Source organism: Egretta garzetta, unplaced genomic scaffold (assembly GCF_000687185.1).
Source record: "Egretta garzetta isolate BGI_Z169 unplaced genomic scaffold, ASM68718v1 scaffold454, whole genome shotgun sequence".
Lineage (NCBI taxonomy): Eukaryota > Metazoa > Chordata > Aves > Pelecaniformes > Ardeidae > Egretta > Egretta garzetta.
In genome coordinates, this window is record NW_009259429.1 from 207,321 (window position 1) to 232,669 (window position 25,349).

Below are 25,349 nucleotides of genomic sequence, written 5' to 3' on the forward strand. Positions count from 1 at the left end.
ACAAACAAAACAATCACAACCAACCAAAAACCAACTTGAGGAGTAAAGACAAGAATTGTCTTTATTTCTGGTTACAGGCAGTAAGTTTAGAGGTAGAGAAGCAGACTTGCCCATGGTCCATAGCAGATCTAGGAAGAGAACCCAGACCTCCTGCAAAACCATTTCTCCCTGCCTGTTGTACCAAGCAACTTGCTAATTTGAGAGTAATATTGTTCCAGTTCTCAGGCTATCTAGGCTGATGTAATATTTTTGGCTACAATCAGGTGGATCATAATAAATTTTCTGGAACCACTTCCAGTTCTCTGTTTCTTTTCTCATAAACAACTTCTTGCACTTGGCAAATTCAATTTGTCTCAGAATGCCAAAACTGCGGATAAGTTTTCTACTAATTTCTAAAAGTAAGTCTTTTACCATTTCCTCTAAAAGCAGAAGAGATCAGTTTAAAGGATCCTACTTCATTTATGTTTTTTCAGTATTTCAGCAGTTTCAATTATTTCTACAAAACGTGGTGGCAGTATAAGGGTGTGATTTTGTGGCAGCTTAAGCCAAATTAAATGGGGGTTGCTGCAGTCTCACCCTATCCCCTTTTGCCCCCCAAACATGTTCTCACTGCCCTTTTTATGCTTGCACTTGTGTTCATGTGTTTATATAATGTTTATGCTGAGGCAAGGAATTGATGTGACCAAAGCTAAGTCTACTGAGAGAGGGGATAAGAAAAAAAAAACCAACAACAACAAAAAAACCCCAAAAAAACAAAAACAAAAACCAACCACACACACGCAAAAAAAAAAAGCCAAAAAAGAGAAGAAACGCGTTGCTCTGTTTCCTGAAGCATCTTATGATACAACTGCACAAATGCCAATTCTGACAAAAGCAGAGGCCAGGAACACAAAGCTCAGGGTCAAAGCAGAGAGGAGCACAGCTGCTCTAATATTGGAGGTAGTTCAGTGGAAGAAGTTTAAGACAATGTCAGTGGTGTAATGAGAGTACGAAGCCTTCAGCTCATTTTTAATGCCCTAGGTCTCTTTGAGATGCTACCTCTTATCTGTGTCAGTCTGCACGGAAGGGTAATGTGGAGACATATGGGTGCAATCTGGCCTGAAGCGCGTTATAACAATGATCTTTCATCAGGTCAGCTCTTTAGGGAGGGTGAAAGGTGACTCAGTCTCCAGACAAAGATAACGGGTTAGACAAGTGCCAGTCACCAGTGGGGTAGGTCGATGTGAGAGCTGTGACGTGGGTATCCTGTGCCGTCTGTTGGCACTGCGGATCCTGAGCTAGCTGTGGGAACAGCTGAGGGAGAAAAAGCTTCGTTTTACTGACTCAAGTGTCCAGGCACCTCATCAAGGACATAACACGGAAGCTCATGTTGCAAACACAAACATGGCAGAAACATTGCTCTTTTTTTGACAATTTGGGCAAGTAATGGACAAGTCTTTTGCATCTAGGAAATGAGAACAGTAGAGGCTACAATAGCTGCAGGACTTTGCTGTATTTCCTGCTCTCAAAAGCTGCAGCTTTTGCTGCCTGTCAGTGACAGAATGGATTTTTAAACACCATATAATACAACTCTAGCTACTGCATAGGGCCAAAACTAAAAAGTTTGGGCTTGACTCCCACTGAAGTTTTCTCTGTGCGTACCAATTTTTCTGCTATCTTCTGGTTTTGATAAAACTGCAGTTGTCGGATTTGATCCAAACATCTGCTTTTTGCTGCTGGTTTTGTATAGTTTTATAATCTAGCAACATCCCCAGATACTGAGAAATGTTTTCTGTCCAGTTCTCAGCTAGGTAAATACTACCTGTGACCTGCTAGTTTACTGGTAAAAATGGGATTATAGGGACGAAACTCAAAGAGGGAGTGGAAGAAATGTCTCTCCTGTACTCTAGAGATAGTCCACTGGATGCTGTTGCGACATTTCTCAAGGTGAGCTGAAGGAGAAGGATTGCTTACACCTGAGTGAGGCACCCAGCAAAATACAGATAGAATAACAACGCAGCTGGAGATCAGAATTCCTCCTGGCTTTACACAGCACAGAGATTTCCACATTAGTTGCTGTCAGCATGGAGACCCCTTGACATTATTAGGTCAAAGAAAGGTGCTAATCCATCACAGAAAATGTCTCAGCACTTGATTTATATTCATTTATCTTTGCACTGCACAAATGCTTTGTTCCTTATCCTTCTTTGAATCAGGCCAGCCTAATATATTGGCATCTCAATCATCATTTGGCTCCTACTGAGATGAAGAAGCAGTGGTTGGGCCTGCAGGGCCGTAACAGTAAATCAGTGATTTATTAGTAAGAATAGGGCAGGAAGGTGAAGAGGATCTTGAAGAAAATAGGTAGTTAGGAGACCATAGCATTTTTCTGTTCAGTTTGTCTGATTATTCTGCCCTGAAGAACTGTAAAACAGCCAAAACAAAACCAACTGTCTTCAGGTTTCAAAGAACAGTATTGAAAAATTGATTCCTTTGTCTTTGTATTTTATTATGGCAATCTTGAAATTAGCCTGTGAAGGTACATGTGGGAACTGAATGCCTTTGCCCCGGTAGCTCCAGCGGGTGTGGGGTTCCATCGGTGCTGCGACGGGGCATGCCCAGCTCTGCTGGATCACCCTTTGCTTATTGTGCTGCTTTTCAGGGAACGAGGTGAGGGGAAGGGAGACAAGTTATTTCGGGGGTTAAAGGGTATAGAGCATTCCTAAGTTCCTCAAGACCCTGAAAACATTTAGGAAAAATAAAATATTGCCAAGATAATACAACAGAAGTGGCTCTTATTGGACTGTTTTCCAGCGCTCTTGCATTCTTTCTCTAATTCGTTCATCAAGGAATGTTTGGGGTTTTTTTCCCCATTCCTTTTCCACCATCCTTCTTCCATGTATCTATTTCCAGCCTGTGTTATCCTTTCCCTTCCATCTTGCTGTTGTATTTCTTTTTGGGAAAAAGGTGGGTCTAAAGTAAAATTTCAACTCCAAATAAGTCTACATTGTGGAGTACCTGGGTTTCAGATCAGTGTGATGTGTCCTGTCTCCTATTCCAATCTTTATTCCTATCTGAGTTTTGAAATTCCTTAAATGGGACTGTAGTGCGGTCTAGTTTTAGCCTTTACCAGATCATCCTTTTTTAACAGAACAGTCTCTTATTTGAACTGCTGCTTCAATAATTTGGTGAAAGGGAGGGAGGGCCATTTGAGGAAAAAAGTATTCTTAAATAGTTGAGCCTCCCCAAATCTGCATCTGCCATGGTTCTAGGTTTTGCCTTCCTCCATGACAAATTTTAAAAGCCTTCTAAGACTTTTTTTTTTCTTGGCAATAGTCAAAGCTATTAATGTTACTAGGATATAGTGGTTGAATACAAACAGCTGGATCCAAAAAGTGATTACTTATGTGGTATGGGATTATTTATGTGGTATGGACCTTTCCTTTTCAAGTACTTCCATGCCGTGCAACTCTGCTACGCAGCAGTAGAGATTCTGGACGTTGCCATCAGGGAGAAAATCACGATGTAAAGCGACATAGTCTGGCTTCAGTGGGGAACCAACATAATATAAAATAAAAATTTTATCGTATAGCCTAACTACTACAGAAGTTTTGTAGACAGGTAATGCTATGATCATTTATTAAAAAACAAAAAAGTTTTTCCAGCTATGTTATTTTTTGTCAATGAAAGGATCTTCCTCTGAAAGCCAGTTTTTCCATTATTTTCCAAAGAATTGTAGTAAGGTTCCCTGTAATCTTAATCTTCACCACCAGCGTGTGAGATGCTGCCGTAGGAATATCTTCACATTTAGGAACAGGCTTATTCTGTGTTGGAAATGGGTGCTAACTGAAATGGGGAGATGAATGCAAAATTATAATCGCTGCCTGCTTTTTTGTTTGTAGTCAGCTTGTGTCCTTCCTCAGGTCATCTTCTCTAGTAAGTGGGTTGCCATGGTCCTGCTGCTTGAATAGCCCCTGACTGTGCCTGTGGGCAAGTTACTTTAGCATTGTATAACTCAAGATTGCTTAAAAGATAATTGGCTTCCTGATATTGAAAGGTATTTAGAAGAACGGGGTGCACAGTCACAGATAAGCGGGTAGGCACTATAGGGTTTGTTTCCTACACCTGAGGTCCTGCAGAATTTGCTGGCGGTGATGGGGATGGGGCTGAGTTGCTCTTCTGGAAAAAGCGCAAGAAATGCCACTTTATTTTGCAGTTAGCAGCAAGGGTTCCTTAACATCTAAAAAAAATTATTTTGGTTCTCTCTGGTAGAAATGGTGGGCACAAAATCACATTGGTTTTGCTTATTGTCTGTGAGAAGGAGGTCACCTCTACAAATAATTATGTTCCAAATGTCAAGATAATAACTGCATGCTACGAAGTGGTGTAATTGGAAACTCATGTGCAAGAAAGCTTTCAGAAGATAGCATGCTGGCAAAACCAATTGGGTTGAATGGTTGAATCCATTACAGTTATGGTGTATGGGTGTAATAAAGATATCAAAATGTATTTTCCTTGTTTTTTTTAAAAAAATAAGACTGAGATTCTAATTTTTACACAGATGCTATGTCACTACCACTGAAACGTGGTAGTGTTTCCAGATTCTTCAAAGAACCATGCCCATCTAGTCCGAGCACTGTAAATACTGCTGTGTTTTATGCTTATGCAAAAAAGATGCTCTTCTAGAATAAAAATATAGGCAACCTGGTTTTTTTCTGAGCTATTTAGAGTTATAAAACAATGCTGGGGATCCATTAATCTGAGTGGTTTCCTGACCAAGTATTCAGATCTTAATGTAAATGTCTATAAATAATATAGTGGCAACAGCATTCTTTTGAAAACAGAATTCAAAGAGGTACTGTTTGAAAAGTGAATACTTGCTTAGGGCAGTTATATTTAGGGCTCTAATGGAAGTGTACAAGTTATGCTTTTTATACAAACTATAAATGGCTACAACCAAGAGACTGAGACTTTGAAATGAGTTTGGCACTTGTGCAAAGTGAGAGACAGGACAGAGCCTTGTAGTGGAGTTGTTGGGGGGGTTCTGCTAGCTTTACAAATATTGCCAAATTCTTACAGTGTTGCTACCCCTAAAGGGTAAATTCAAAAATAGATACTGTATCTACCCTTGTTTGTAACTGGTGTTGAGCTTTGAAAGGCTGAGTCCTGGGAGGAGGAAGATGATGATGATGAGCGGGTGGGGGGGGCGAGGGGGGGACACGACAAGAAAGAAGAATGCAGATGGAGAAGTAGAGACTAAAAGAGGTGCTAAAAGCCAGAGCAAGTGGCATACATCATGGAAGAAAGCCAAGCATGCATGTAGATGGTACGAGATGGTCCTTTAGAGATATGAGAAATGGGCTAAGGCGTTGCAAAGATAGACGGCAAAATTCAGCAGTTGGGTCAATACGTGGAATTCCTCAACTCCACTTGCGAGTCTCTAACCAACTGGTCATTGTTGACAAGATCTCCAGGATGCTTTGATGTGAGGAAGCAGCAAATTGCAAAATACCATCATTAGTAAGAGACTGATTTGCTGTATTGTGATGGGGAAAAACCTGCCAAATACTTGCAAGTGTTTGAGGAAATAAAAATGAAAAGAGAAATAGCTTCTGTTCTGAGAATTGTTGCTGGTCTTTAGTGCTGTTAAAGTACTCCTAGACAGTAAACCCCGTCTAGTGGTGCATGTCAAACACAGACGTTGTTATAGAATTGTTGCTGGTCTTTAGTGCTGTTAAAATACTCCTAGACAGTAAACCCTGTCTAGTGGTGCATGTCAAACACAGACGTTGTTAACTGGATGGCGGAGGTTTGTGTTTATACTTGCCCCAAAAATTTGTGCTCACCCAAGCTAATGCTGGGCTCTGGGCAGTTTTAGGTTAAAAATGACAAAGCTTGTGATTCATGAACTACTCATGCATGTAAAAGCTGGTGTGAGCAATTTACTGTAGCTACGCTGACAACAATATTGGAGATTACACTCTAGGTATCAAATCTACAATATACTGGCTTTTTTCTCTTGAGCTACCCAGGATACACCCGCCCGAAGTTTTGTGTTGTCTGGCCAGTGACTCAAAACCTGAATCATTTTTGTCTGCAGGCATGGTATGCATGTGATCATCCTAGCCAGACTCCAAACCTTGCCCTCCTGAGGTCAGGCTTTATAGTCTCAGGACTGTGCTGTGTTTCACTTAGTTAAATTTTCAATCTTATATTGAGTGACAGATGCATATTTCACCCTGACAAAATCAAAACTGTGCAGATGTGCATCAGAGGGCTGGTGTCACTGACTGCTAATGGAGACAGTCCTTGAGTCCTGTAAAAAAGACCAGTCCTTTAGGAGCAGTAGTTTGGTTACTGTTGAGTTCCTATTTCCTCATGGCCTTTTTGAAATAAGCGTAGGATGAACAGCTTGTACGATGCTTTGATATTTTAAGTCATTAACTGATGTAATTGTAGTCTTGATGTTTATTATTAAATGACCACAGTTTCTAAAAATTGATTTTAATGGCATGTTTACTACACCCAGGAGAGTCTGACCAGTGTAGGTGTTACCAGGCCAAGGGCTCACCTGTATAAAGAAGTTATGGGCAGGGGTCATGTAGAGTAAACTCTTTCAAAAGATTACTCTGGAATAGCTGAGAAGGGATCGCATGGGATTATTCTGGAGTCCTGCCCTGGTCAGATTCTCCATCTAGATGTTCCCTAAGAAGAGGAACTGGGAGTGACAGAGGATATAAATTTACTATCCTCTTTGTGTTTGGCAAGCATACAGATCATGGGATGTATAAATAGAAGAATTGAATGCAAGTAAAGAGAGGTCATTATGGCGTGTACAAAGAGCTTAGTCAGACCACATCTGGAGAACTGGGCAGGATTCAAAGGCCATATTTCAGGAAGGACAGTGAATAGTAAGGAATGGATTAGAAGAGGGTATTGTCGAGGGTATGAGGGCTCTAGATGGTGCCTGCAGTTTTGTTAGACTTATGCTGCAGTCCAAATGAAGCTGGTTTTACTGTAAAAGCACCTAATTGGAAACTTCTAAAGAATTCCAAGGGAATGGAGAAAGTGATATGAACCTCTTCTCCCTAAGCTTCCTAATCCCCACAGCAATGCTACTGAAGGACTCTGTTTCTGAAGTTGCCAATGTTTACCTGACATATCTGTTTTTTTCTTTTTTTTTTTTTTTTTTTTTAAGTAAGGAGGGTTTTTTAGCTTTCATATCCTGATTCTTGTGTGTGTGTGTATATATTATTCCTTCTTTATAATTTCTTATGGTATTTTTGCTATGTCTGTCACAATAACTGTCCTGATATTGTATCCACATCAGAATCTCTATTAGGCTTAAATCTATTTTGCCTTTCTTAACTCTCTCAGTTGGGCAAAGCTTCTCTTCTTGTATCATAAGCTCCACTGAGGTGGGAATTATTCTCATTGCCACAATGTTGTGGCCTTTCATCTCAGAAGTAGCTGTGTCTCAGAGAGCTTTGGGCTTGTTGAAGGTAAGAAGGGCTATGTGAATGAAAGATGGACTGTTGCTAAGGGACAAAAAATGTCCTATTGACACATACAGGAAATGGGGACGCTGCTGAGATGTTGAGTAGCATGAAGGAGTAAGATGAGAAGAAATGAAGCAAGAACGCTGCTTCTGTCAGACTACCCTTAACAGGAATGAAGCAATATCCCCATTTTTTTCAGATAAGTGAACTGGGACGCTGAGATTGAGTAAACTGGTTGGAGTTTACATAGCTAGTTAATGGTACGTCTTCTGCCTGTGGGACCACATTAATTTTTTGGCATAGGATTCTGGTTTTGTGTTTCTTTCACGGTGTTCATAATCTATTTATACCACACCTCATAAAACTTTCTCTCTTTTTTCATTGATATTTATAGCCCAATAGGGGGTTTTCTCTTTAATGCACTTTACTGGATCCTGAAAATGAGAGTCCTAGAAACGTAGGTGGTTTTATCTCTCAAGCTAACATTACAGTCCAGTGTGGGTCTTTGCCTGTCCTCAGACCCTATGTGGAAGATTCAGTGCCTGGAAAGCCACATGTACAAAATTGTAGTGGATCAGCTTAGTTTTAGGGACCTACTTGTTGATATGCTAGCACACATGGTCCTTTTCAAAAGTAGTTGTAGTCAGAATACTACCAAGTGTTTACAGTTTATCTTTACAGATCATATTCTCAAAGCTTTTTTATTATGACATCTAAAATAGGTAGCATAGTTCTACAAACCTAGACTAAAGCCTTGTAGCTCTGCCATTAATTTCAAATCTCAGGATCCAGGTTGCGAGACCAGTGGCTCTGTGTTGGCCAGTTTCATACAGGTGAGGTCTAATCACAGAGGGATTCTGAACTGGGATATCTGGGCTTTGCAAAGAGCTGGTTCTGGTGCATGAGCTTGGTAGTTGCTTCTCCTCCTTTTGTCTCTGTTTCTCCATCTAGGAAATGGAAATGAGGGCAATCACCATCTCATAAAAGCACCTTGCAAAGTATGCTGCTGCTGCTAAAGATAAAATTTGCTATGTTTTTTGGCAGTCATTAGAATATAAGCCAAGGATATGTTCCCTTGTGCTTATATTCAATTAAGCATTTGGGGCCAAGCCAGGTTAGCGGCTGTCCAGAAGACCACAGGGATATGGAAGTGGGATTAATGATTCAGTAAATACTGACTCGGTACTAAACCAAGTCATTTGCAATCCTGTGTACCACAGCTGGATTCAAATATGGTAGTTCTTACAGATACTTCCTACCTTCTCCCCTCCAACTTCCAGCCCCATTCCACGATTATTTTGGCAAAAGCGAGGCAAAGTATGTCGAAGGTTTGCAAGTGCAGGATGGAGAGAAGGCGTGGTTAGTTACCCAGGAGTAAGGAGGCGGTAATGTGTTTGTAGTGACTGTCAGTAGGCTCCTACTCCTTTTGGGGCCCTGCATGCACAAGGGTAGCATTACACCTTGCGTCACACTGCAGAAGCTGTGGGCTCTGCTGCTTCCACCTGCTTTTGGAACACGAGGTGCTGCAGTGACCTGCACCCCAGAAAAGGGGCAGTGGGTTTGGAGAGTGCTTTAAAACTCTGTTTTGGGGTATTTTGATACTGCAGTCAAGCAATGCCTGTTGACGCGGAGCTATATGAGGGAACAGACTGCATGCTTTAAGGCAGCACATCTCTAATAACATTCCTGAAGTCCGGGCAAACTGCATTTCATTAATTTGAAGGGGATGTCATCTCTGCAAGCAGTTAGACCAAGACCGGGGAGCCCACATGAGGGCTGTGTGAATTGGACAGATCTGTCCTGGAGTATCAAGTTAGGACAGCAGCTCTTTGATGGAGAGATTCAGTCGAGCACTTGCAGAAGATTTAGAGATCTTCTCTCTCCCCTTGAAGCTCTTCCCTCTTCTGCTTCTCCTTCTGTTTTCAATTACGGAATTACTGTTTAATATGGATGCAGATACAAGCAACTGTGTTTGATTTTCCTTACTGCTGACAGAGACAAACTGAAAGAGGTGCCTGCCTGCTTTATAGCTGAAGCCACGTTATTTTCCTGTATGTTAGCAATTATATGCATTGCTTCCTCATCACAAGTCTTTCTCACAATCTGTAGCATGACTGTAGTTGATTATAGAGCCTGTTGTGTTTAGATTTGAGTGAGTTATATCAGGAACACTTTGGTTGCCTCTTTTTTTGGGGGGTGGAGCATTTGTTTATATTCTGTCAGAACAATTCTGTCTCATTTCATAAAACAAAGGAGAGTTGAGCTTTTCTAGCAGTGGTATTTCAGCAAGAAGAAAACAGAGCTCCAGGAATTGGCATCAATTCTAGGTGGTGCTCTGTATTCCGAATTGATTGGCAAGAGGGAACTGCATGGCATTGTGTTGCTTGGTAGAATGGGAAACAAAAAACCAAGGATTGCCTTGAATGCTCCTTGCCGTGAAGAATTACAGGACTTTGTGCAAGGTGACAGCTATCCCGATGTCACAGCCAAATTCCGATGTGGGAACTGCAGTTACAATCGGGTGAGGTTTTCACCAGGTCCATTGAGATCAGGGGGATTTGGCTGTTCACTTTGGTGTAGTCAGGTCACCACCATCTGCCTTCAGAATTTTGGCCTTCCAAATCACAAGGCAGTTCGCTGGGGTCAGCTATCATTCTCACCTCGCAGAATGTTTCTTAGGGAATTTGTCACAAGCCAAACATTGCAAAGTATGCTGATACTGGAGACCAAGACCATTTTTTCTCACTTGCTTTCCTAATACGTTTTTGTAATATACTTGCAGTGGTTCCGATTTCACATATGTGCCTTTTTGCAGTATTAGGGGCTTTTAAAAACAATTTCTAACATATAAAGGTGATCCTGAATCTTCTGAGGGATTTCGTTTCTGGTTGTTTTTGCCAAATAGATGCTATTTTCCTGTTGTGCTAATTTGTATTACAATAGCGTTCAGTAACGATTGCTACTGTTTTCAGTGCGATCAAACACAACACAGAGAGACTCCTTGCCCAGAGAACCCGTTTTTATTCTGGCCAAAGGGAGAAATCAATAAACATTGTATTGTCTCATAGATTTCACTAGTTTTATTTAAAAAAAAAAAACAACCAAACAACAACAAAACAAGGCATTTTTTCTGTGTCAGTAATTTACAGTGTATGCCACTGTCCTAATTATATTTCTGATTCTTTGTCTAACCTGTCATGAATACAGCCAGTGCATTTCTGAAATAAGGGAGTTAGTATCCTGGGCGATTTCCGTGAGGAATCCCAGGAAGCAGAATTTGAGTGCTTTCCAGACAAGTCTATGTGGCCCTTTGCCACTTCTGAGCGGCCCCATCTTAACCTCCAGACATCATGGAAGTGTTTGAAAGTCATCAAATGGCTGAGTTAATCGCTAGGAAGTTGTCTCCCAACATGAAGGACTTAGATTAAAGTAGAGAGAGCACAGAGAAAATCATTACAGCGAGGTGAAAATGATGGCTCGTCTTCTTCATGAATGTAACATGCAAACAGCATGAAGTGTGAAGATAACATGAGTACTTTAAAAATTATTTGACATAAGGTTTTTAAGCATTCAAATCTTAAAATTCAAGTAAAAGTCTGCATTTGCTTGTATCTTGATATCAAAAGAGCAGAACTTGATGCCAGGCTCTGAATTGTCATGGGACATTCAGAGATGGACCCAGGGTTCCTTACAGAAGTTGCCTTGCTTGAGGACTGGACCAATTGCCCAGCTTAGGGAAACTGCGCAAAGTTTTGCACAGCTCTGCTCGTGGGAGCAATCACGTTACAGCCAAAGCTCTCAGCAGAGCTGCTGCACCACTTAAAGCAGAAAGATGTCCAAAAGCGTGAACAGACTTTTCCCTGGACCTAGTTCAGACTGTGGAAACATTTTCAGTTGCTATTAAAAAGCATCAAATTACAGACAACAATTTAAAAATCTTTAGGCAAGCAGAATAATTGGAGTTTAAGGAACTGCTTAACTGGAATTTCACCCAGTCGTGACTGCCTTTTAAGATCGTTGGCAGCAAGAGCCCATGAACAGGTTTCGTATATTAACTGAGGTAGAATAAATATGCCTTTATTTCCATCTGCTATTTCAAAGGCTATGGAAATATCAGAAAGAAGTTGTTAGCCAATCATGCTTTAATCGCAGCGCTGCAAACGTGCTTTCAATTGGGCTGCTACAGGGTGTTGCCTCACGCCATTATGGAGAGGTGACTTCTTAGCTCCTTGTGCTCTTGAGGTTTGATCTAAGCCTTGCTCTAACTTCACCTGGGCTTGGATCCCATACTTAAAATCTTGGTTAATTTAAAAAAAAAAAAAAAAAATAAAAATATTGTGACCAGAATGCCAGGATGCAGCCAGGGATGTGTAGGAAACCCAACATAGCCCACATCAGAGAAAATACCGTAAGAACAGTGCTGTGCATGCCTGAATGGTTTGTTCCTGCGTGGTAATTATGTGCTGTTTCACGTTGTTGTTTTGGGGAAAAAAACATTCTTGAACATCAGGAAATAAATCGGCAGTTTTAACATGATTTCAGAGGGAGAGTGTTTTGACATGAAGTGATTTATTTCAATTACAGTTTTGCTTACTTAGCTAGCCGTGATTAAAACCAGTGTTGCCACAAATGCAAAAATACAGAAATGTGAATGCCAGATAAAAATAGAAATTGCCTCTATGGTTTATACTGTTATAACACCTTTTGACTGCAAATTTCTTGATTTGAGTGGGAGGAGAGCAGGTACCACCATTTGGGGTACAAGTAGTGATCAGAGTGCAGTTGTCTCTTATCAAACAGCGTGGTTTTAATTGATATTAAAGATTAAGTCCTGTTCCTAATTATAATACCAGTGGGCAAAGCTTGACTGCAGATGTCCTTGTGCCTGAATTTCTGATCTGAAGAGCAAAGATGATGCTCTTCCAACTCCGTGCAGTTACTGGACATTGAAGAGGAAAGCATGATTAGCGTGCTGCAAGATGTAGTAATTGCAGGGTACATTTCTACTTTGCTGCCCGTTCGGTTGCTGCTCTCCGTCTGCCTCAAAAGCAGTGCCGAGAGGTGTGTTTTCTCATTCCCAGGCCTGCTCATACCTATCGAGACCCGCCAGACGTGGGGAGCCTTTGTGAAATCTCGTGTAATGAGGGCCTGATTCATACCCCACTGCGATCCCAGGGAAAATCCCCAGTGGCATCATCGGGCTCTGGCACGTGGCCAGAGTCTCGGTAACTTCCTTATTTCTCTTTCGTACATAGAGGATATTCCTCAGCGGTACCAAGGCAGATGAAAACATAAATCTTGTCCGCAACTATCTTGTATGAGTAATTTTTCCAAAAGTAAATAAATCATCCCTGTTTCCTCCTACCCACAGCACCTGGCAAACTGCTAACTGAAAAAAACGAGAAAACGTTGTTTCATTTGTGAGCCAACTTAAATCATGCTACAAATCTTTATTTTTAATTCCTTGTTAGAAAACAGAACCAACTGAAACTGGCTGGCAGAGAAAATGCGCCCCATTTTTTTTCCTCTGCCTGGCTTAGTAATGTAACTGCCAGTTTCTGTTTTCGCCTCCGTAGAATTATATGCCTCTCTTTGAAACTTCTGACAAATCGGTCTATTTTCATTCTCCCTCTGCCATAAATCCAATCCATATGTCTTTAAAACATCCTTTCATAGCTTTAACATGGAAAAGGAAGTGGCTTAGGCCCTGTATAGGAGGCTACAGTGTATTTCAAGCGAGCTCTTCTAGTTTGCATGCATCACTTCTGTTAGCTCTTAAAGCCTCGACTTCCTAATTATTCAGGTTACAGAGGGCATTGGCAGTGTTGTCTGCATTAACTAATAGTGATGTACAGTGAAGAAGCACAACAGGATAAATCATTCCCTTATCCTCAAAATATCCAGGAAGTTTTTGATGCAGCCCTTGGCTTTACCACCAAGCAGGATGCAGAGAGGATGTGAAAAGGGTAGGAGAGATCAATTCCGCATAAAATTTCAAAAGAAAACATCAAGACAAAGAAACAAAGCTCTTGCACAATGCACTGCCATTCAGCTGGCAGGGTTTTGTTTGACAAGAATACACAGCACCTATGTGACAGGAGTAAAGTATCTCCGCATCTAAGGCTGAACTGAGGTCGGAAGGTGACGGTGGGAAGGAAATGTGGGTCTAAGCTGACATATATTGGTATGGCTGTGCATGGATCAAAGTTGAAAAATCAAAAATACAGGATGCAGCAGGGTAAGAGCACAGGCAGTCGTGGCTATAACTGTCCTCGTCTGAAATCGTGGAGAATTTGGGCCAGGGTGCGCTACTGGAATTGCAGGATAGATCTGTAGTTATGGTAGCAACTGAACGCAACTGAAAATACGGTAGCAACAAGGGTATGGGAACACGGGTGGAGTGGACTGCAGACAGCTTTTCAGAGTTGACCCACACTGCGGATGCAGTGTCACGCTGTGTTTGATCAGATCCACCCCAGGGTGCCACCAGCAGAGGCAGGTCCACTCTCTCGCCCCAGCCCCAGTCATCCTTCCATGCTCCCCACCTTGCAGCAGCTCCAAGAGGCCATGATCATCCCCTTCCCTCTGTGCCACACAGGGCAATTGTGTGGCCAAAGGGCAACAAAAATTCAGCTCACTAATTTGAAGAGAAAGTATTCAACTAACGGATTTCTGGGAGCGAAGCAGGGGAAGCAATTTTTTTTTTTTTTTTGGATCTCTGTGTTGCACTGACTTGTGTTGTGGCTGCAGATCTGCCATGCTCGACGAAGATAAGGGGTGAAAAAGATGACTGGGGGGATGTGTGAATGGCTGCCCCTTTCAGAGACTGCCTCCATCTTAATGTGAGACTGTATGTCCAGTTTTTTGTAGCATCCCCAGTCTTCGTGCCCGTTCCCAGCCAATTCACCCAAATGCTCTCTAATTTGCCAACAAGGCAAATGACTTGTAGGGATATGCACAAAGTAGGATGGGATCCCAATAATGACTACACAAAACTGCTTGTAAATCCATCGTTTTGTTCAGTTACTGTGCATTAATGCTCATGTGTGGTTACTGTGCATTAATGCTCATGTGTGCAAGAAGATAAAATGGAAGGAGCGTGTGTGTGGTAAATGTGTGTGTACAATGTAATTATCTTTCTAATCTCTCATAGAGGGGTCATTTATAGAGATGAAAATATAGTCAGCCTCAAAACTTGCGGGCGTAGTTTGGCATACCCAAAGGTTCACACATGTAGAAACCTCAGCCTGCTCATTTTAAACTGCAGGCAGGTTCAAAGAACTGGCATAGCCCATGTTTTTGTTTTCAGAGTTGCAAAGACTGCAGCTACCATTTACCTTAGATGGACTCAAGGTTATCTTCCAACCTCTAAAAATCAGGTCCTTATATCTAGGAATCTGCATACAGCTGTTCAAAAGCAAGCTGTGCGTACACAGCCGAATTGTTGTATAAACAGTATTAGAGACTTCACTAAAGCTTTTCATGTAGTTTTATCTTAACTGCAATTTGTTTCTAGTTTTTAAAGGCTGTAGAAGCCTCTAGCCTTACTCCCTAGAGCCTAGTTTCACTGTTTTGGCTATTCCAATGGTATTTACAGCACCATTTGATTTTGTTTGAACTGTTCAAAAGATCTCAAGTCCCCCAAGAAATATGCAAATGTCTTCCCATTCTCTATCGCTCCTATCAGTAGAGAGACTTTCTTTTCTCCTCCTGTAACTTCACTTGTAATAGGACTGTTCTTTGCTCTCATCCCCAGGTGTGCTGTCTCTGCCTGCCTACTTTAGCCCATACAACGATGGCTCTGTGTGCAGCGACGGACGGGCTGATGCTTACGCCCAGCTGGAACTCCGAACTTTAGAGCAGTCTCTGTTGGCAACTTGCGTTGGAAGCATCTCTGAACTGAGTAAGTTTTGGATGTAATCGAACGTGGGTTTCTTTCAGCGAAGCAGGAGAGCCAGTCCCTCTGCTATTGAGGTCCGTGGGAGCGTTGCCATTGTTGACAGTGTGAGCAGTATTTGGCTAACGTTGTGTAAGATTTAATTGTCTCGTGGTGCTGTTTATGAAAATCAGGTTGTTCCATTAGACTGCTTTATATTCACCTTGGAGATGTGTAAGATGTGGCTTTTCTAGCCTTTTGGTAGTTAGTGGTGTTAGTGCCAACAGAAGATGGATGCTTTTGCCTAGGTGCCTCTGGAGGCTTTCTTGTACATTTGTGGAACACAGCAGTGGCACCTCCCTTAGACAGTGGAGAGGGTTGTCTTTGCTAGTGTTTGTGCAGTGGAAACGTCAAGGGTGCAGGACATTCAAGTTTTTTGGTTACTTAAAAAACAAAAAGTGGAGAAAAAAAAAATCTGAGAGCACTTTGGTAACAAAAACTTGTTCAAAACCTTCTTTTTTAATGCTAACTAAATGAAACGTTCAATTCCTAGACTACTCACAAGGCCCCTTTAAAGTAAACAAAAATGATTTGTGTTTTCCCAGTCTACTTTTCCTTTGCAACATTTCTGCTGGCATCACTCTCTTAGTCTCCGCCATCTGAATGCTAATGAATGTCAGGGCCAGCAAGGAGTTTGTGGGTTTCACCATTTATTTTGCAACCTGCCTTAATTTGAGGTTTTCAAATTCCTTTAACACACCTCTATTTATCCTGGAACACAAGAGAATGTTTGTAGCATGGGCCTAAGATTGAATACAGCTTCCTCTCTCTCTTCCCCCGTTCCTGCTTTGGCCAACTTGGTCATTACATCTAGTGAATAGATCTCCTGATACAGTTGCCTACTTTTTTTTTTAAAGATGTTGCTGCCCATTGCCAGAAAAATAAAGAGAGTGAGTGTGCAAAGGAGAAGAAACGTTATTCTGAGCTGAAAATTTGAATTCCAGATGCATTTCTGCTATAACTGCACATACTTCTATGTTAGTACCAACGCTAGATGATTCACGATACTCTTGTAAAACGTTTAGATGCTGTAGAATTAGGAGCCACTGAAGTGGAAAGGCAGAGATGTTAGAAAGTTTTTCTGTTCTGAAGTGCGTCCTTAAACTGTGTATGCACTATACAACAAACAAATGGCACCGCATTACACTGCAAACTGAGATTTTTTTAATGCTCCTTCGACCTGAACCACTAATAATGTTGTCATGTTTAGAGACACAGTAGCTTTGGGGGGGTTTCTCTCTAATCTGAGTAACACTAGAACCCCATGGGTTCAGCTGAAGGTTGTTTGGCAAATTCGGTGTATTGCTGTTAGATGTAAGTGAACAAATAATAACTTCCTAAGAATTTCAGAGGGAGGCGTGACTAATTCATATGCGGCACAGCTAAGTTCAGGCTGCTTTCTCAGGAGCCAGCTTTGCGATGGGGCGACTATTTCAGTCCCATCCTTTCCCAGTATTGTAACTGTAGGACACAATAGAGTAACGTTTCCTGTGAGAGTTTTGGGGGACTGTAAACCATAAGGCAACAGAGGATTCTCCCAAGGAAAAAATAGATCCTGGCTATGTATAGTAATCTATAGTAATCATTCAGCTCACTGGTATGGCAGTCACACTACTCAAAAGTTGTAGTGTCTGAAGCCTTTATTGCAAATCTCTTGAGAGTTTGTAATGCACCACAATAAAAGGAGAGCAAACAGGGTGTTCCTAAAGCAAACTTATTACACAAAGACCAGCTTTATGTGACTGCATAGCTGCTGTCTTGGGGTCATTGCCCTGTGAACATCTTAAAAATCTGCAGTCCTAAAACCCTTTCCGAGTAGAAACTGAGTAATACAGGTCGCCTTCTTCCAGGCCTCAAGTCCACCAGTACTCTGACACAGAGGCAGGTTGGCTCAAGTTAAAAGAACCAAGAGGGCTGGGCAGCTCAGAAAGCTCCTGGATTGAGCTTTTTACAAGGTTTCAGGGCAAATTTCTGGCATATCTTGTGACAGTGAGCACGATAAAGATTGGCTTTTTAATAAGAGAGTCAGGTCTTGTTATTCTGGAGAAACCTGCAGCTAGAGTGAGAATGAGAGAAGCAGACCCCTAAAAGAAGGGATTTCTATATTGAACGTAACATCATTAATTTGTCGTAAGTGCCTGGGTAGAATATCATAACCCAGTTGAAAGAAATGGGAATTATCCTGTAACATAAAATGGTGATGCTGGCAATGAGAGTAAAGTATTTGTACTGGTGTTACTGGCTTTGCCTCGTGAAACCTATGCTCCCAGGTTGGGCAGTGGACATTTTACAAAGATATCAGTAATTTTTTTAGGCAGACAAGAAACTGGTATACGTGATTGGAAAAAGGAGAAAACCAGCATTAAAGCAGGATAGAAAAATCACTGTAAAGCTGTTGTTCTGAACGTATGGTGACTGGGAGAAGTTTCATTCTATATTTTCTAGCTACAACTTGTCATTTGAAAGGAAGTTAAATTTCTCTTACAACAACCTGCAAAGTGGCAGCTTGAGGACAGCTTGTGCCTTTGTGGAGGAAAAAGAATGTGTGCACACGAAAGACAAAGCTACATGAGATTTTATTTAGTTCAAAAAGTGTACTTAAGAGGGCTGTGGGTGAATAGTAAAGAGGTGCTTTTGCATTCTTTCTCTTTGTGCAGGTGATTTGGTATCACGAGCAATGCACCACATGCAGTGCTTGAACACCGTCCGCCCAGGAATGAGTCCCATTCGGCAAACCCGGCAGCAGCAACCCATCTCCTGGTCCCCTGATGCTCTTCACACCCTCTACTACTTCCTACGCTGTCCTCAAATGGAGTCCATGGAGAATCCCAACCTTGACCCTCCAAGAATGACCCTGAACAATGAACGGTATGTAGGTCGGTCAACTCTTAGTAGTCAAGGAGTTAGGCTAAGAAGGTCTCCTTTTGTAGAGTAACTGCCTGTGCATGGGCAGCTCAGGCCACTTTGTGGGATGCTACCTATCAGGCATCAGTTATTCCTGCAGTCAAGCCAGATTATGTTGTCAGTGTTGCCAAGTTTATGAAGCCTTGGAATTGGAACTGGAAAGTGAGCTGTTTTTTCATGCAATCTTTCCGAGCGAGGCATATACTCTATGCTGCCAACAAGGCTTGTCTAGAGATGCTGCCAAAAGTACATGTGGTTGCCTAAAGCAGTAAAGACCTTACCAAAGAAAATGTTACCTTCTGAATAGTGCCAATTAACAATTGTCATCATTCTCAGGAAAAGCGATGTCATTTGCAGTGGAGAGGTTTGAAGGGATTTATGAACATCCTTCTTAAGGATTACTTTAGTTGGTGCTGTGTGTCTGGTATAAAAAGAAATTTATATAAGAAGCCAATAACTAAACAGAAAATGCAGTGGGTCTCCCTACCTTCTGCCAGCATCACAACCGACACTGAAAGTAAGCCCATTATTAGAGCGGGTCAGAATTTTTCCAGTGGGATGTTTTTTCTGTTAGAAACCTCCCTGGTTTCCTTCCTGCCCAGCTCCTTGGCAGTCTGCCTGACAGGCCAGTGGCAGGAGAGAGCTGAGGAGCCCTCAGAGCCCTGGCCACGAATTGAGTTCCTTGACAGGTCAGGCAGCTCCTGCTCTCCTGCTCCTCAGCTCAAAGGCAGACCAATAGCTGGCTGCCTTGCACTTGCACCGTGCAGAGAGACCCGGGCCTCTCTGGACTTGTTAGATTTCCCTGGTTTGAAATGCATACCCCATTTTGTATTTATTTCAGAAATCTTACCTAAATGGGAAATTCTGGTTTCTGATTAACTCTCTTCAGTATTTATGCTAGCTTTACTCTTTGGATTTATTTTTGCCTGCTGGACATTGGGCCAATGGCTTTATCCTGGCCCTTCCCGAAAGCATCCTGTGTTTGAGAAGTTTCGCAGTGTAGAGGCAGAGTGTTTTGAGGCCACGTTCACAAAACAAAAAAGCAAGGTGCTTGTTGGACAGGTGAGCGGGGAAAGGAGAACATCTCTGCAGCTTTGTAAATAACTTGGTTTCTTTTTCCCACCTTCAGCTTTACTGTACTGAGCCCCAGCTTCTAAAGTTGATATGAAATCACAGTAACATACAAATAATTAATCCTTAAAATTCATTCTAATAAAACCTAAAAAAGTTAGCCCCCTCTCTCTTCTTCCTAGCCTCTTCTGCATGTGTGGGGATTATGGTGCTTTTTCCTCTGCTCCATGCTGGGTACCCTGTTGTGGTTTTTTTATTGAGACACTTCATGATTGCTCTCAGACTGCACTGTCTTCAGTCTGTGCATTTCTGATGCTGCAAGTCAACCCCGACTCATGCAGACCTACATTGGCCTGCACCAAGCCAGTGCACTGGCTGACATCAGCAGCCCTAAAGGCTTCTTGTAGCTGCATTCCCCATCACTGGAGCTGTGGCTGATGGCTTCGTGGCCAGAGCGTGGCTAGTCAGGAGTGAGGAGACCTCTTGAGAATAATAGCAGATTGAACTTTCTCCTTTTAAGGCTCTGAATATTCAGGCCACGGTGCAGAAAAACATACTGGACAGAAGGCAGCCTCTGTAATTTCAGTCTTGGCAAGTTACTTTAGGTTAAGGGAAAACTTAGAATCATAGAATGTTTTGGGTTGGAAGGGACCTTTAGAGGCCATCTAGTCCAACCCCCCTGCAGTCAACAGGGACACTGCTAACTAGATCAGGTTGCTCAGAGCCCCATCCAACCTGGTCTTGAATGTTTCCAGGGATGGGGCCTCCACCACATCTCTGGGCAACCTGTTCCAGTGTTTCACCACCCTCACTGTAAAGAGTTTCTTCCTTATATCCAGTCTAAACCTACCCTGCTTCAGTTTAAAACCATTACCCCTTGTCCTGTCACAGCTGGCCCTACTAAAAAGATTTCCCCCATCTTTCCTATAGGCCCTCTTTAAGTACTGAAAGGCCGCAATCAGGTCTCCCTGCAGCCTTCTCTTCTCCAGGCTGAACAAGCCCAACTCTCACAGCCTGTCCTCATAAGAGAAGTGCTCCAGCCCTTGGATCATTTTAGTAGCCCTCCTCTGGACCCGCTCCAACAGTTCCATGTCCTTATGCTGAGGGCTCCAGACTTCAAATAAATAAAATATAAAGTTGTCACTCTTAAGCTGCCTGTTCTGCCGTAATATTTTGCACGTGGCTGGTCTGTGTAGCTACCTCCACTGGTGACTTGTTTTCATTTTCTCTTGCTTGCTGAACCATCTTTCTGTACGTTATTGTAGCTTGTACTAGAACGACTTCTTTGAGGTCTCAGTCTGGTGGGAACTCAACTATTTTACAAAGTAAAAAAGATTGTCTTTCTGTTTTTCTGATCCTCCCCCAAAGTCCTTTCAGAAAGAACAATCTGTGAGCAAAACTGTAGCATCAGAGGGAGCTGATGTACACATGTGAAGACCCAAGAGGAATTAAGTGAAGTTGAATAAAATAGGAAAGTAGCATGGCTGCACAACTCGGAGCCCATTGGTAGCTCTGTTTTTTGGGATCATTAATCTTAATCAAATGCCCTACCTAGTGCAAGATGATTTATTTTGCATTTCCTGCTTGCACACTGTGCAAAGAATGAGTTTTCAGGGGGACAGGTTCTGTAAAGTTGTACCACTAGTTCCCACAGCTGTACAGCTGAAGCTGCTGAACAGCTTGTATCAGAAATGTAGATTAAGCTTTCTATTTTGTTTTGTGTTCTTTTTGGTACTCTCAGTGTAATGATGTTACTGCAGCTACTTGTTTTGTACACTGAGGATAACAAATGAGTTAAATCAGGAGCGCAGCTATCTCTCCAATTGCTCCCAAACAATGCTCTTCACATGGTTCGCTGGCGTTTTTTTGGAATGCAGGCTGCAACTCTATTCTATTTTAAAATCCGCACTAGATCCTATAACAGCTGGTGTAAGGGAAATTTCTGCCATTTTTTTCTGACCAGTACTTAGCTGTAAAGGAAATTAAAGAGGATATATTAAAATGGAGCAAAAACTGACATGAGTGGAAAAAAAACCCCAGAACCTGAGGACTATTGGTTTAAACAATTGGCTCTGAAAAATTTATGAAACCTGGAAATAAAATGAATACTGCGTGGTATACCAGAATAAACGTCCAACTCTTACCTTTCATTTGTTCCAAGATGTATTTGTATATGTCTTACTGTCTTGACCTCTGCGCACATTGTTTAGCATAGCTGGTGGGATAAATATTGCTAGCAGAGCTTTATACAGGAGATAGTTTACTCTTTCCTAGCTTAAGAGGAGAGATGGTTGAGGCTGTGTGTGAAATGCTGGACTCATGGCATGATGGATGAGGGCACTGATTCACCTAATGTGACTTGGCAAAGCTGTGCAGCCCAGTTTTTTTTATTCTTTCCGGAGCTCTGCTAAATCAGCTGCAAACTCTGCATTGCTCTTTTGTGCATTTATGCACGCTCTCTCTCTCTGGAATATACTTGTGATGTGCGCTGCAATCCCAGTTTGTTTTCTGCTGAAAACAGTCTTGGTCACAAGCAAGGACAATAACACTGACCTATTCTGCATTTGCTTCTGCTTCAGTTTCTAGGCTGCTATATAATTCTGAACACCAATCTGAAATTTAGCAATGAGGCAGTTAGAGCTGCAGACTTGGTAAAACCTGATCTTGAGAAGATCTGTGAAGCCACATTGATTCAGTGGAAGGAACTGCAGTTGTTAGTACATCTAGAGACCTGACAACCTACTGTCCGTCTTGCCTGGCTTTCTGTTGCCTGTGAGCTTTCTGCGTGTCACACTGCAGTGCAAAGTGCTAGGAAAATCACAACACTGTAGAGTCTGGAAGGTCTTTACTGTACTTCACTTCAACATGAAGGCAAGCATAGAATTCATGCTCTGAAACCATGCCTAATGGAGGGTGTCATATGCCATGAAGGGCTTTAAAAAAACCTAGCCAAGCTTCTGAACATACTCTGCAGCAAACTGTACAAGATATAAAAGCATACACACTTGCACTTAGGTATGCAAGGCACCCCAATGAACAGAGCCAGTTTAAACTCATATAAGCTGTATGCCTTATCCGTGCTAAATTCTGTGGCAACTAAAGAACTGAGGTGGGTAGAGTCCTGCAGATATGGGGTGGATGTAGTTGTCTCTCTTGAGCTTGACAGAGAGAGGAGCTTTCTGTTTTGGTCTCCAGCATGTGAATGATTTGGGATACCAATAGATGGAAACTCTGGAAAGTTTGTGGGTTAGTTATAACTGGTTCTGATACTTACCTCCAGGTAATGGCCTTGAAGCAGAAGAAGGTGAGGAAGCAGAATTAGAGAGAAAAAGCACCCAGGTATCATAAGCAAAACATTTGAAACACTTCCACAGTGAATGCAGCTGCTTGCTGTATGACCGAGCCATGACCCACTCGGAACCCCAAAATGACCGTATTTGCTGCACAGACAGTAAACCATCTGCTGTTTGGTGTCAGATAGGAAGTGTTTTGCAAACACAGAGTGCCACTTGTTGCAATACTTTGGCAAACGAATTAGACCCTGAGGTGAGAACAAGTTGTGTTTCTGAGTAACGGTAACACCTGACTGCCTGAAGGCTAAGAGCTTGTCTGTGTCATCAGAGAGCACATCCGTCTTCGTTGCTGCAAAAGAAGTGTCTCTGCTGGGCAATAAGATTTTTAGAGTTTCTTGGAGATCATAGTCTGTGTTGTGTCAGAGGTCAGACAATGTGTTTTTGGACCATGGAGAGTGAGCAGATGCGTGGCACTCCCTCTCTCTCTGCTCTGTTTCCGCTCTGGGTTTTTTCCCGTTGCTTATGTCAGGCTGGCTGAGCTTGGGAGCACTCCACAGTGTGAGATCATGTCCCAGAGCAGCACAGCATGTTTGCTGAGATTGTTTGGGATACTGTGACTTGAGAAGGGCCATCCAAAGGTAAACGAAGTTTCTTTCTCCCTTCTTCACTTTCCCCCAAGTGAAATATAAAGCTTTTGTCTTATTTTTAATGGTGTGTCAAGGCAAGAGTGCTCTCTCTATGATACTTATCTTAGTGAGCGTTTGTCTGCTCCCCATAGAGCACAAATCAAGGTCAATATTACAGTCTCATTTTACAGCTGGGTGGACTACTCTACCCTAGGATAATTGACTTGGCCAGGATAGTGGTCCAGCCTTAAAGCTAGGAATAAACGCCATTGACTGCCCTTCTCCTATCTCTTTTTGGTTATCATGTGTGTAAAGCATTTATTGTAGGAAAGTTAACATGATCTAATACCTAAGAACAGGCAAAAAAGTTTGATCCTGCTTCCTTGCGTAGCTGATTATCTGTGTCTTTGGTAGGCTGAGCTTCCGCTTCTTCCAGCTACTCTATTTAAAAAACCTATACATTGTTTTTGCTTGTTATTGATCTTGTTGGTCTGTAGGACATTCTAAAAGTAATTCTGAGCTTGTCCATCACTGCCCGTGAATCCGTCCGTGCCAGACCTTTCTGACCTAACCATGTTGCAAACATGCCAAGTTTTACATTGTCTGAATTTGCTGGTGCATTATTTTATTCCACATGTCAACAAGTATAAAACAATTAATATCAGCAGAAGCACACAGGCTGTATCCATCTGACTCTGTCAGTGAAAATCCAGTAAAACACTAGTGAAATTCCAGACCTGATGCAGGATTTGTCAGCTGCCAACGGTAAAATTTGGGGCTTGCCAATTTGATGGAAATTCACAGCTCTTCAGCTGGAAAAGCTGTGGACACTGCAAGAAGCCATCTGCAATCACACAGGGGGCCACCTCATAAGAAAAAAAAGAAAGCTTCATTCTGTTTTCAATCCGCAGGCATCTAGACAGCTTGCCTCAGATTTGCTGCTTCTCTAGAGGAGTGAGTTTGTGTGGTGTGACTGTAAACAAGCCTGGGGTCACTCTGTTTCTCCCTTATCGCATCAAGTCCTTCAGAAGGGCTGCTGCTCATTCTTCTTTCAGCTGGATGGATTCTTTTATCTACAAGGTTCAAAAGCAGCCTAACATTTTTCTCTACTTTGAACAGCAGTCCTCCCATTACGTCTGTTACCTCGGGTGATCCAGGGCCCATGGATAAGCATGCAAACCATATTTTTCAATAAGGGCCAAGCAGGAGAAATGGACTAGTGCCTACTCTCCTGTGCCCCATTAGCTGGGCAGGAGGAGGAAGGAGCTGAGCTATCTACTTGGGTTTCCTCTCTGTGGAATATTTCCAGCAACACCTGCTCTGAAGCATGGTTTATTGGGAAAGGATGAAAAGTGCATCTAATGCTGCCAGAGGAAAAGATTGTAGCCCTTTCATGCTATCTTTTTGAGTGCTATTTGCTCAAATGCTATATTCTTCCAATATTTGAGCTATTGATTGAATTTGTCATTAGCTAGAACACTTGATCTTTTTTGCCTTGTGGTATATAATCCAAATTTACTCTGGCTAGCATGGAAGCCAGAGATGGGTCTAAATTAATAGTTCCTGATACAGTGTCAAAATCCTGTCCAAGCATCCCTTGACTCAGTGGTGATCAAGTTTGCATCTTGGCTTATTATGCTCTTAGATTCAAATATTCATGCTCAAACCAGACTGAGTAGAACAGTGGCCCTTATGACCTTATTTTATCTTTCATACTTTGTAAAATTTAGTCTGTCCTCAGCTACATCAGAAACATGTCACTGACTTCTACTGCGAGAAAAATAATCTTCAAGTGGTTTGTGCATCTGCTTTTCCTTTCCAAACAGCACTGGTTTGAAGAGCCTTCTGGCATAGCTTCCCTGTCAAGAGTCTTGCAGTGGTTGAAGCAAATAGAGAGCCCCAGTGCTCTGAATGTTCCTAAATCCTCAGTTGCCCATCTGATGAAGATGGCCTCCTCATCACATTTTCTAAATTTCATGTTTTGAAAAAGCATTACCTTGTTCTTCCTCTAGTACATTTTTACTTGATGACTTCTAGGCAC

General features: G+C 42.1%; 1 protein-coding gene across 1 annotated transcript in view; it reads left to right on the top strand.

Moving 5' to 3' along the window:
* Positions 1-25,349, top strand: part of ABTB2 (ankyrin repeat and BTB domain containing 2) — a 134,801-nt gene that overhangs the window by 67,536 nt on the left and 41,916 nt on the right. Inside the window, exons 2-3 of the mRNA XM_009637052.2 lie at positions 15,235-15,381; positions 18,072-18,282. Of these exons, the coding sequence (XP_009635347.1) occupies positions 15,235-15,381; positions 18,072-18,282 (358 nt within the window). The remainder of the gene's footprint in view (positions 1-15,234; positions 15,382-18,071; positions 18,283-25,349) is intronic.